Here is a 13,909-nt window from a genome sequence, read left to right on the forward strand (position 1 = left end):
ATTAAAACCATCGACTGTCTATCATTAAAATGCAGTATATGTGAGCACACAGAGCAGGAGAGAAGCAAACAGATGTAAACGCCAGCACCAACATGAAAACATAGTAACCCACCCACTCCTTGTTTACTGGTTACAAATTGCTACAAAAGCTTAATGAGCTTTACAATTTCCAAACAGCCCCAATCTGTGGATACAATCAAAGCTAATGGTAACATTAGCCACATTAGCCACACAACATGCTAACATTAAGGATTTTCCCATAGTTGTGGTCACATTGCCAACTGGTATGCAATAAGAAAAGGTAGGTCTTCAGTTCCTCAAATGCTGGGAGTGCATAAAGACTGCTGAGTTCACTCTTGTTCTTGCTCTCTCTCTATCTCTCTTGCTCTTATTGAGTGGCACCCCTGGAAGCAGTAAAAGGCTTTGATTATCCAGAGTTTGAGCTAAACGACTATTGGTTTGTTAGCTAGTATGTAGCACATGTTGATTTGTAGGTTAAATCTAGTTGTGAAGGGCTTGAGGAATGGCACATGTAACCATCGTTATATATTCACTTCAAAGTTCACACATCCAAGTTTAAAACAACCACAAAACACAACAGAAACGTATTTTCACCACTTGGGCTCTTTAATTAATAAGTCTGATAACCTAATTAGTGCATCTTTTATCCGCACCGCGAGGGAAAACTCGACAGAAAAGATAAGTTGGTCGACCAAAACGACGACAAACATCTTATGCCTCTTTAAGGGGCGGCAATTTTCTGCTTAGTAAATGCCCTGCCTACATTTTCAAATGTTTGAAAAAGAGTGAACGTCGCAGCGACGGCAGCAGCAGCGGCCGTCGTTGAGGCGCTTCCCATAATGCACTCCCCGATCATCAGCGGGAAACCAAAATGGCGAACGTGCTGGGGGAAAATGAGCCATTTGTTATTTTCTGAGGAAGGCACGGGATCCGCAAGTTTTCCAGACACACTTTTGGAATAAATTCGCCGGCAGACGGAGCGGGACACCGGGGTTTGCTCCTAGTCAGTTATTTTTTTGTCGTACGAGGCGGTTGTTGAAGCGGAGGTGACCGAATGAGGTATTGTTGTCATCATGTTTTCCTCCCGTTGGGGGGTGTGGGTCCGACGGTCAGCGACCTGGCCGGGGTTACGGCTTTGCATGTGGATTATTCGTGCTACCAACGAGGCCCGGCTGCTCGCTATTTCACATCCAAGACACAGTTTCACCGCTAAACATGATCTCAAACTGCCCCTTTATCCTCTTTCAGGGGTTGTGTAAGGTCCACTCATTATCTGAACAAAGGGAACCCCATACTGACGAACAGTGGCTAAAGAAAAAGAGACTAAATGAAAAACCTGCGACCTCTAATACAACTAAATGATTAGTATTTTGCAGCAGAACATTAAAATGTCTAATGTTTCATTTGTTTAATTAAACTGACAACTGTCACTCACACTTGCAATTTGAATATCAGTGTCTAAATGTGACTACATTAACCTTAGCATTTATTTATGTTTATATAACTATAAGAAATACTCAGCAGCCATCTTACTGAAAGCATGACTGTGGTTAATTGGCAATTAGCACTAATTATGAGTATAACCACTTGTTTTTATCCACTGGAGGGGAAATGGCATTTGTTTCATTCATTGTTTAGTAAGCTCTTCTGTAACCACACAATGTGTCCTTGTATTCTGCCATTACCATTACACACACACAATGCAGTAGCTTAGCACAGATACACACATATGTCTGCATGTAATTCCTGCTAGCTGTTATGAATTGCCTTTTGTTTTAGTAATTTTTACAGCTCTCCTTGATTAGAGTGTAGATTGAGGTGTTGCTATTTTTAGAAGGTTTCTTGTGTCTTTATCTTCACAGTCACACATACCACACTGTTGCATCAGCACACCCATGCAGGGGTTTACTGATAAGGATCTTTCAGGGCTGATATTGATCCCTATTACTAGCCGTTAAGGAGGCTGGAAACTAGGAACCATTTGCAGTGAAAATAGTTTGTGTTGGCAATTTAATTTTCTAATAGTTTTTTTTTAAACATATGTTTAAATACATTTTTAAACAGCCCTTCACTGTTGGTGGGCTAATACTTGTTTTGTTTAACCAATCAGATAGTGGTGTTTGCAGGACATGGCTCAAGATGACAGAATGGTGACCACAGATGGAGAGGCAGCTACATCAGAGCCAAAGTAGTGCTTCTGTTTGATCAGAAATCTGATTTAAAAAAAATAGCAATACCATTAATTGGTAATTTGCTAACTAATGGAGACAATTATTACCCATGCCGATAATCGGTCGACCCCTATTTGTATACAAATTTGCTAGTTGTAAACTGAAACACCTGGCACACCGTCAGCAGCTGAGATTACCTCCTAAGAAGTGTTGTAAAATCCATTTCTTTCTATATTCTAAATGCATGTCTCTCACCGCTCCATCCCTCCTCCCTGTTTTTCAGAGACTCAGGGGTTGTGGATCACCTGCCTGTCCATCACAGAGGTCATCCCCAGTGGCAGCAGCAGGCTGTGTCCTTGTCCCCTACAAGCCTCTCTGTTAAGGGAGAGTATGGAGAAGACAGCATGTCTGACAGGTTTTCAGAAGGACAGGACGTCTTGGCCCGGTGGTCAGATGGCTTGTTCTATTTGGGGACAATCACAAAGGTTAGTATGAGGGAAGCACTTCTTTTGGTGCTCCAACAAGTTTTCCATCACAGTACCGGCAACTACTCATATTAAAACTGATGAAATTTTTACCCTCAATGAAATTTGTGACAAATGTAAAAAACTTAGCAGAATACTACATGACTAGGTGCATAAGCTTTGTGTTAGGATTTTTATAGCTGCAGTGTTTCACCTTATTTTATGTAACTTATATTATTGGAATTTTTGTCAAAGCATGTATAATGCCTAGAAAATGGGTTTTAAAATTGGTGGATGTGATACGAAACATTTGATCTCCTGCTGCTCTATACTACCTCAATATTCACGTATATTTATATTGTATATTTCTAAATAAAGACTGTTTGCACTACCTTTAAGATTTTTAAGACTTTTATCTTGCACCTTGTTTGCACTGAAAAGGAGAAGCTCTCGTTGTACGCTGTATAATGACAATAAAGCACATTCTATTCTATAAGCTACTGGACTATTGCTCACTTCCATCAGTTGCTGCTGCAAGAAAACCTTTCGTTGTTGCTGAAGGCGTGAGATGACTGTGCAGTGTGTGCAGGCTTTAAAAAAACTGTAGTGGGTAGTATCAAATTAATTTCTTTATATCTTTATTTTTTCAGATAGATCGAGACAAGCAGCGATGCTTTGTGATTTTTGAGGATCAGTCAAAATCTTGGGTTCTCTGGAAGGACATTCAAACAGGTAAATTCTTTCAGCCTTAAGATCAGCATGTTTGTGGAATAAATTAAATAGTTAAATAATTTGCAGACAGTCTTAAACATATATGTACAATTTCCTTGCCTGACAATATCTGATGCTTAAATGCTGCACAGTTTAACAGTGATTTGGCCTGAATTTGTATTGTGCTGTCCAAACTCTGCTTGCCTTTTTCTGTCAGACTTATCTTGCTGCTCTTGTTGCTGACAGTTAACTGTCCACTGGTGTATCAGCACAGTAGCAGCGCACTGCCTACATGTGGATGAGTTTAGGAAAGATATACAGAGACAGGGGTCTGTCCACTTCAAGACGCATTAGTGAAAATGAAAATTTGTTCTCGAGAAAAGCCAAACATCATTTGTCATGCAATTAAATCAAAATGTTGCTGAACGAGATCTCCCCAGAATAATGGCCTGGTTGAGACGCTCTGATCTTCATATTAATGTAGGAGGGAATTTGGAGGTTAGTTTGTTATACAGGGTGGGGCATAAATTTCCATACATAGGAAAAATAAAAATTTTATGTTGGACAGCCATTTTTATTTATATAATGTGCTCTATATGATTACCATTGTTTTGAAAACTCATATTAATACATGTATTCCACTGCTGATGAACTTGCATTAGCACAGTTGAAGTTATGCTTGTAATGGCGTTGGTGATACCTTCCTTGAGATGATTTATGTCTCATATCTTCACCTGATACACCGTGGCCTTCAAGTGCCCCCACAGATAGTGTCAAACGCATCTTCTAGGGTATCTGAAACATAAAAAATATACATTACACATTTTCCTATGTATGGAAACTTATGGCCCACCCTGTACATACTTTTCATGTTGACACGAGTCCACAGAATATTCGATGCAATCAGCAAAATTGGTTTAAAATCATATAAATGTCATGGATATCTATTGACCAAATGTGTACAATCTGTTATATTTACTTTTTTAGCCTTATGTCCAAACTGAGTTGATCCACATGCTGCTGCACAACTGTATGTACACAGTGTTGTAGTTTTGATTGAAAAGGTAACAACTGCTAAAACCACCTCCAGTGTCGAAATTCTTTTGCTGCTCCAGTGATGTAGAACTATTCTTGTATTGTCAGTGTCTGTGTACTGTACTCCAACATCACTGTTAGGTGTAGTTACAGGCGCAACAGCCGAATATTATTTGTTCTTTAACGCGTTGGTTCATCCACATATGCACACAAATGGTTTTGATTTTATTTCAATTCAGGATGTTTGGATCGATTTGTTTTGCCCCATATCTGCCAATCCGAAACCTTTTCCTGCATAATTAGCACTTCAAGTATTGTCAATTAGCTGTAGAACCCAGTTGTGTCCTCAGGTGGAGCTTCTTACTGTTTAATACCATAGCGACCAGAGGAGGTGTTTAATCGACTACAGGAAGTACTGTGTTGTCAAGCAAAAAGCATTTTCCGTGTTCAGTTTGTGAAGAACCACCAATCGATAGATAGAAAGGTGGATAGATAATACTCAAAGTAATCCTCACATTCACAGTGAAGAGGCTATGTGAGATGCTTGGTTAAGTTTGTGCTTTTTTAGGTTACTTGTTTCCTTGACTATTTATGTCCATTACAGGAGATGAAGATGATGACGATGACGAGGATGATGACATCGTCTGCTCCATATGCCAGGATGAAGCTTCAGAGGAACCCAATGAGATTGTCATTTGTGACAAATGTGGACAAGGTAAAGTTGTTTGTGTCTGATTCTCTTATACAAACATTAAACAAAACGGTGCAGTTCTTTCATACTTAATCTGTATTTAACTAACTAGTTAAAATTCTTGTTTCATTGTTTATCTTCCTACTGTAATCTCTGGATAAGGGTACTTAGATGGCAGCTGCGTATAAATCTGTTCATTGTCTTCTAGGCTACCATCAGCTGTGTCACACCCCCATCATTGATGCTGCTGTCATTGACTCTGATGACAAGTGGCTTTGCTCAGAGTGTGAGCTCACTTCTATGCCTAAGGTGCAGTTTTTGTTCTGGGTATGAATACATAAAACAAGTAGTTGAGGTTATAAGTTGTGTGCTTAGATGAGCATATGTTTACATAACAAACGGGTATTTTCCTCAGTGTTTTCTGCGCTCTTACTGTAAAACAAAATGCAGGTTAGAGACTATAGATCATATGTCTGTATATGTTTGTCCATGTTTTTTTGTGTTGTGGAGGATCATACTTTTTGTTTTTGTGGCTTACAGAGGGGGAGGGCGCACAGAAGGGGAGCATCCGCTAAAGGTTTTCTGCAGCAGGAGCAGCATCAGCAGCAGCACATGGAGCTGCACCTGTCCTTCCCATACTCACTGGATGAACTGGAGTGGGATCAGGGCCACAAGACTAACAGCCAGCAGTGCTACTGCTACTGTGGTGGTCCTGGAGAGTGAGTGATGTGTTACATGATTGAACACATTAAAGAACTCAGTTTTATTTCTCCTACACGCTCTTAAAACACTAATATTGCATATCCTGGCACAGCTAACTGTTCTCTGTCTCTTTGCTTGTAGATGGTACCTGAAGATGCTGCAGTGTAGCAGGTGTCAGCAGTGGTTCCATGAAGCCTGCCTCCATTGCCTACAGATGCCCATGCTCTATGGAGATAGGTACAAATATTTTCTACTTCTAAATTATAATACATGTTCTATAGGTAATATACTGCGTGGTTGGCAATCAAGAAGATTGCTGATTGACTACCAAGCATGGATTTAGTCAGACAGTTTAACTGTCTTTTTAAAGGACCCTCCACACTGTGTAATTTTAGGCTATTTGAGATATTAGTAGACAGGCGGAAGAGAAACATGGCAAAGTCTGTAGTCATCACTCTAATGGTGATTCTTGATCACATTGCTACACTTCAGTCTGAGCAACATGCAGTTTTCTAACCAGAAATTCTAGCCAGTCGTGGCTAACTAAACTCATCATCAAGATATTATTTATGCATGATGGTGACTCAAAGAGAAGGAAAAACAAAACGCACACTTAGAAGCTAGACTTAAGGAAATAGTGTGTGGTCAGTGAAGTGCATGTGCCCAAGGGTGTTTTTACTGTGCCCCTTTGAGTTTGTTTCTACTAAAAGCATGTTGTACAAACACATCCAAGCTTGGTTACTTCAATTCAACATGCATCATTGTTTTTCTTTTTCCTTTTTGCCAACCAAGCACAAAATTTTTAACTATGTTTAGAAAATACTCCAAAAAAGCTTCCAATGTATGTTTTCTCTTTTTCCCTACATTTTTTTCAAGTTTTAAAAGATCCCCTTTTATCACAATGCAAGCTCAGAGGTCTTTTCCACACACATACACACTGTTGATTAAACTGATTTTCATTCAACCACTACCACTTAATGTCACCGAAAAATCTGCTCAGTTATATTTGGAATATGAAGAACAGTTAAAGTAAGCACCACAATAATTAATTATAAATTAAATAGCACAAATAATGATTTTATTTTAAATTGCTGTCCAACAATTACTCGACAAAAGTAGTAAACGCAGAAAACAAGCACTAGTTTTCCAGAGTAAATAACTTGCAATGTTATTAATCTCTTCACAGCAGTTTTATATCAAAATAGTCGTCATACTTGATCTACATGATGGACTAGTAACTTGTTTAATTTTATCACTGTAGCTACGTCAGTCCAGCTGCTGGAAACAGCTGCTCAGCTGGAACAGCTGTCTACAAATACTGTTGCAACAACTTTATCAGTTCAGGAATGTATAATAATATTTTTAACCAATAAAAGTATTAACAGCAATCAATCGATAAACAATTAATCAGTAACACCCCAAGCAGTAACCACTAGCAACAGTAATGAAGTTTCATGAAACAATCAGAGTTGATTTTCATTTGTTGAACAAATTAAAAATTAAGGTAAATTAAAATGGCTTAAAAAACCCTTTTAAATGTGACTGATAACTTTTGTAATCTTTATTTTGGTGTTAATGGGTCCAAGCTGTACCATTAGAGTAAATACAGTAAATTCTGCAGAAGGAAAAATACTGTGCTTGGTGTTGTGATAGTGTTCATCTTCACATAGCTGTCATTTGTCAGGACACGATATGTTGCATTATTGTTGACCAACATTTCATGACTTTGCACTCTATCTGAAACCATGGGTGCTTTTCGTTATGCCAACTTTTTTCTTTGCTTTCCGAGCACAACATAAATCCTATATTTCAGCGTTTGAGATTTTCCACGTGCCTTACTTCAAATTGCAATTTTGATTCAAGCAATTGTTGAGCCGTAGCGAGGATGTGAGACAGAGATACAAGGATGGAGGAACGGAATCTGTCAGATGAGAAATCCTTTATTCCATACTGTCAGTCTTAAGCGATACCAGTTACTTTGCACCATGTAGATTAATACTGAAGACATCAAAACTATAAAATAATGCATATGGAATTTTGTTGTAAACAAAAAAGTGTTACTCTTCAGTATTAATCTACAATGTAGAAAATAACACAAGTAAACAAAAAGCATTGAATGAACTGTGTCCAAACTTTTGACTGGTAGTGTATAACTTGTCAAATCAAACTGACACCCATCAAAGTGCACAATTTATGCACTGTGGCAATTGATAAGACTTCTACATAGCATACAACTTTGTTTTATCTTTTGTTCTCCATGAGATGGATTCAAGTAATTGGAAGATTCTCCACTTCAGTGTAGGAGGTATGGGAGGAGAGAGGATGTGAGGGAAAATGAGTTTGAATAATGAAAAGCACTCCCTGCAGGACTCTGTCTTTCAGGTTCCAGTGTAATTAAGCCGGCTGATTAAATCATTTGTTTGGGTTTTTTTTGTCTTTAGGTTTTATGTGTTTATTTGTTCTGTTTGTAATGGTGGACCAGAGTACCTCAACCGTCTGCCTCTCAGCTGGTGAGTGCATCTTAAGATGTGTATATTACTTTAACAAAAACAGCCTTCTTTTCAAATGGTATACTATAAAATACACGTGCATGTGATTGCTCTTCTTTCTTAAATGTTGCTTTCTAAATATGAAACCACTAGGGCTGGACCCGAATATCTGAATATTTGGTTATTACGGTGGTATCCGAATATTTATTTTGAGATCCAAATATTCGCGTCGGACAATGTCGCGGGACAATTCCTGTATTTTTAAGTCATATTTGGTTTCTTTTTATGGCATTCTCTCGGAAAGCAGACTGAGAAAACACAGCTTTTCACTAAAATGTTTCAGGAAGGATGTCACACACCTGAGCCTGTACAACCTGAGTGTGATTCACAAGAAGAAGTATTTTGACTCTGGGAAGGACCTGATGGCTTATATCAACGACAACTGGGAGCTGCTGCAGCTGGGAGAGGTATGGACACTTCTAATGCAGTACCTAATCCTAAGCGGCATAGATTCTGATATTTTCTGGCATTTCATTTTAAATTTGATATCAAAGAGAGTCCTTTTCACATTTGGCACATGGTGTCAGGAGTTAGTAGCTTGTTATACGTTTCCAATTAATTTTGCAGCTAAATACACCAGTCCTAAAAATGTTGATTGCAAGCCAGAAAACTACATTGTTAGCATGCTCTAGTGGGCTAATTATTTCTTCACTATGAATTCCCAGGCTTCTAAATGAGATTTTGGAACCATGTGGTGTTGATTTTTTTGGAGATATTTAACTTTTTTTTCCTTGCGCCCCGTCTTTCCTGTTCCCCTGCATCTACAGCTCGCCAACACTCCAAGATCACAGCGATACGAAAGCGTTCTCGGGGCGCTAAACAACAATAGCTGCATGTAAGTTAACCTGTTACTTTTAACATAACAGCTTCTAAGTATTCTCCAGTCTTTTGCTGCGTGTACTAAACTGTGTGTTACAACCTTTTCATCTTTTGCTACCTCTCCCAGGTTCATGTCAGGGAAAGAGGTGAAGAAAAAGAAGCACTTGTTTGGCCTAAGAATCCGTTTCCCTCCTGCTCCTCCCAACTGTGATGAGCCAGCTGGCAGAGTGATGGAGAAGGCTTCACATGAGATCACCATCAAGGGATGCAAGTCCACCAAAGCCCTGTCTGGCATGAGGTAAGTTGGTAATCCCCTCCCAGTTGGACAATGTCGCACAATCGGTAATCGACACGTGAATTTGCGCGCAGCCCCTCTGTCAGACGTTGCGAACCGATCATAATGTGCAGCTCGCTCCGTTCTGTTACGTGAGAAGCTTTATTGCTCGTAGAGAATGCGATCACGAAAATTGAAATGTGCACCTACCAATAGTCACAAGAACATGCGTAATACAGGTCCTGATGTTTGCACAACTTCACGTGAAATCCTGACTTGTGATGTTACATCTGTTGGATGCATGTGACTGTTTCGTGCTCTGAGCATGTACTTTTTGACGTGTATCAGAATTAACAAACTGCTGTTGTTGGACTGATGGAATAAGTGTATTAATCATATAATGTAGGACAGGAGTTCAGAACCAGTAATGAAACAAAAAGCATGTCAAAAAAGTTGTTTTTTTACTGTCACTTTTCTTGTTAATTGTTTCACAATGTGTGACTGCTTAACCCTTCCACTGTTATATAATCCTAATTGTCACATTACTTGTGAAACTGTTGTGAAATGTTGTTGTTGTTGCTTTAGAAGTTCCAGTACTCTAACCAATGGCACAGAGAAGAAGAAAAAGGGGAAGCAAGGAGCTCGTTCTCTGGAGCCTCTGGCTAAACCGCAACGCTCCGCTGTGCTTTCGTCCCAGGTGTGTGTGTGCATTTTTTTCTATGTATATCTTTGTGGCGTGAGCTGGGTGTGTTCATATTTTGAAACGTGTTTTGTAAAAGGATCAGTGCATGCAGCCGTTTTTGTGGCTAAACTTTAACCTTTATTGTTGACGCTAAGAATGCATTTGATAAGAAGGAACCACACTTAGAAATGCTAATAATTTGTACTTGGCTTTGACAGGAAATCAGAAAACCTCTACCACTAGAGTCCCATGCATTGGATCACTTATCCTCTATCAAGTAAGTGAGCAAAGTGCAAAAGATATTCATAAGCAGTTATGATTGTTCACTGTGTAGTGGTGAAGCTGCTGTACATCGAGAGCAACAACTAGTAACCATTTTCCTCTTTGATGTTTGCATTTTTTTATTACTTGATTTATTATTTAGTCTAAAACACATTAAAAAATATTTAAAAAATGCTTGTGATCAGCAGTTTTCTTTCCTGTCTTTAATGTTTTTATCCTCTTGTTAATCTGTCTCATTTTACCGTCCTCACAGCACCAGGAGTGACAGGTCTCTGCTGTCTTCACGAACTTCAGATGTGGAATCTATAGGAGCCCTGAGCACCTCAGAAACTACCTCAACTAGCATTTCACGACAGTCCAGGTATGCCTGCTATTAAAATTGCAACATGATATGGTAAATATTATACCTGCTTGATATCAGTGCGTTGATCTTGTCACTGATTTAAGCATTTACCTCAAAGAAGTCCTAGCTAGCCACCAACTCACAGGCAGTCAACTCTCAGTCTTGTTTTTGTCATAGCTCTAAGAATTAACATAAGTTTCTTTACTTCATGTTTTCCTTTCAAACACCCTCCAGCCTCTGTAGTTCCAGCAAGACACGTGCAGCAGCCAGCATCATGCCCGTTTCCCCTCCACCTATAAAAAGGAAGCGTGGGCGGCCGCGACGGGCCCTGCAGCCCCCCAACCCAGAGATCCCCCCTCCCAGCCACGCAGACACAAACCCCTCAGCCACAGAGATGCTGAGCTCCCTCCCAGGGCTTCACTCCACGGACATAGTTCATGGCATGGACCCCAACAGCCAGCTGTCCCATCTCAAGAGCTCCATCAGCAGCTATTTCGGAGCGGCAGGGCGACTGGCTTGTGGGGAAAAGTACAAAGTCCTGGCCCGACGGGTCACGCTCGATGGCAAGGTGCAGTACTTGGTGGAGTGGGAAGGAGTCACTGCCTCTTAGGCCCGTCACTCTCCCCATCACTTCTAACTTTAAAGAACACCATCAAGAGTTTGAGGCCATGCTGAGGACGTGTATTCAGAGCATTAACTGATATATGCCTTTGTTTAGCTTAGACAGGAGCAAGTTTTGCCTGTTAAGCTCACTGGAAAGCCTACTGGTTCAGTGTAGTCCACAGTGATTATCACACATATGTATTATCCTCCTCTGTTCAGAAATAGTTGACCAATCAAGGTGAAGAATGGTCGTTCACACCGTATTTGCCATATTCAAGTTTTAGCTTTCATTGTGTGCTTTGAATGTTTACAGAAACCCCCCATTTATTCTGGGGCAAACAGTAGTTCTGTACACTGCACCTGTAGGCTTTCAGTGATCTATGTATTGTGCTTGATTTTTAATCCAGTGATATGCTTTTCATTTCCAGACCAGTTAAGTATGGAACTGTAAGGTTTTTTGACCAAATGTAGTTGGTCAGGTATTAAAATGGTGAATCGTGGAGGATAAGTGACAGAGGGGAAGTTTTTATTTAAACATTAATTGTTTGACAACTGCAACCATGCAGTAAACAATTAATTCTTGTTTCCTTTTTTTATTCTTACCAAATGAGGTAAATAAAATGCATCCTTTTACAACAGTGCCCCCCCTTCTCTAAGTCCCAGCCCTGAGTACCTCTAGTTGCCTTTGGCAGACTTATCCTTTAACCCTGTTTTGGAAAGTGTGCTTGGTTTTGCGATTAGGGAGGAACTCAAAGAGATGTGCTGCTGCAAATGTTTATTATTTTATATAGAACTATACTACATTTGTTATTACCCTTTTTTCTTGTTCTTTTTCATATGCCTTTTCTGTTCAATGGGGCAGACTTCTTTTGTAATTTTAATCATGGATTCACTTGCACGTATCAAGTCCTATCTGTTAGGCAAATATCTAATAATTGAAGGTTTTTTAGCTTATTAAAGGAAGTGTTTCTCATCTAGTTTTCAAGAGTTTAAATTTAAATGAGGGATTCTTAGCTTCTCCAAATTTCCCAGCCCAGATTTAAAGAGTTTCCTAGTAGGTTGTGTCCATTCTGACAAAACTAATTTTGTTTTCATAGAGTTTGTGAAGAATCTTCAATGTCCTTGTCTAAATACATTTCATTTTAAAACATTTTCATTTAAAATTGATAACATTACTCTTAACTTTAAAATCTCTGAGGACCTAATTTAGTTTTATTTCATCTGCTAGTTAAATGACTGCATAATGTTGCATAATCATTTCCCACAGCAAGAATTCAGAATTGTTTTTCGTTTTTTTTGTGCTGCCTCTATGCAAGTTGGACCTGGAAAAAGCTGTTGTTCAGTTACAGAATTGGACCATATGGCTTGAGAAAGGGGAGCTTCAGCATTGTTGGTGTGATGATTTGACTCAGGCATTCAATTTTCTGTGTGATGAGTGCAACAAACATGCACTTGCTTTATTTTTGTTTTTACATCAAGTTCACGTTGTGGTCTGCACACTCAGGACATGCCCTGAAACTTCACTGCATTGCATTGGCCAGCTTTTTCAGCATGAAAGGAGGTTTTGATTTAAGTTGTTCATTCATTGTTGTTGGTCAGTGTTTTATATCAACTTCTGTATTTCTCATTACTTTGGACCGTATTAACATATGTAGCTTGTTTTTTTTTTTTTTTTATGTTTTGAGCAAAATAATTTGTAGTCCATTTTACTGCTACGCCTGCTTGTTTAAACTGAGTCGGAAAACAATCACTGGAAAACTAAAATGCTGTATGTCATTGCAAGAGGTAAATATTCAGTTAGTATCTCTTTTTGGAGATGTTTCTGCTTTCGTTAAGATGAACACACACTGATAGGTCTTTTTTTGTAGGGATGTATTCAGTGCATTTGAAGCTTCTCTCTGTTCTGTCAGTGTCTCAGCCTACATGTTGCTGCCACTGGCTTCCAGCAGGCTTCTGCAGCCAAAGAACATACATGTAACGTCTGCTTTGTCTTTTGAGATTCTTCTTATTACGTTTTTATACATCATTATATAGGTTGATGTGTTACTTGTGAACCTGTTTTGTTAAAGGATAAATAAAAGCAGATATTTTGAACTGAATATCTGGTGTTTTACTGCTACATGTGAGCATATGTAGTAGTGAGAGTGCCAAATGGGGGAAAAAATAAGCAAATGAAAGTGGAAATACAAAGATGAATAAATGAAGTAAAAAATCATGTTGCTATGTGAAGAAATATTATTCAAAAAATGAATCCATTAAATAAAAGGTTAATCAAAATAGAAATATAAAGACAAACTAATTTTAAAAAATAAGAATAAATGTGCTTATAAATAAAATACACAAATTAACATTTTTAAATATTGCTTTAACATTTATAGCAACATAATGTTTTAAATGTCGCATTAAATGTTGCTTTAAAAGCAAAGGAAAAACACATTTCCTATTTATTTGTTTTTATATTTCTGGTTTTATTAGCCTTTTCTTTTATGGATTCGTTTTTTGATTAATATTGCTTTATATTGCCACTTTTTTTGTATTTATAACCACATTTATTCTTATTTT

General features: G+C 38.6%; 1 protein-coding gene across 1 annotated transcript; it reads left to right on the forward strand.

Annotated features, from left to right (window-relative positions):
- The first annotated feature begins 818 nt into the window (after positions 1-818).
- On the forward strand, positions 819-13,446 carry mtf2 (metal response element binding transcription factor 2). Its single transcript, XM_023281867.3, has 15 exons — positions 819-1,080; positions 2,476-2,677; positions 3,307-3,388; positions 5,007-5,117; positions 5,302-5,402; positions 5,634-5,812; positions 5,937-6,032; positions 8,237-8,305; positions 8,628-8,751; positions 9,112-9,179; positions 9,291-9,461; positions 10,023-10,134; positions 10,338-10,396; positions 10,655-10,762; positions 10,979-13,446. The coding sequence occupies exons 1-15, from the start codon at positions 1,076-1,078 to the stop codon at positions 11,352-11,354; spliced, it is 1,863 nt and encodes a 620-aa protein (XP_023137635.2). The 5' UTR covers positions 819-1,075; the 3' UTR covers positions 11,355-13,446.
- Positions 13,447-13,909: the final 463 nt, after the last annotated feature.

The sequence above is a fragment of the Amphiprion ocellaris genome, chromosome 10 (assembly GCF_022539595.1).
Source record: "Amphiprion ocellaris isolate individual 3 ecotype Okinawa chromosome 10, ASM2253959v1, whole genome shotgun sequence".
NCBI lineage: Eukaryota > Metazoa > Chordata > Actinopteri > Pomacentridae > Amphiprion > Amphiprion ocellaris.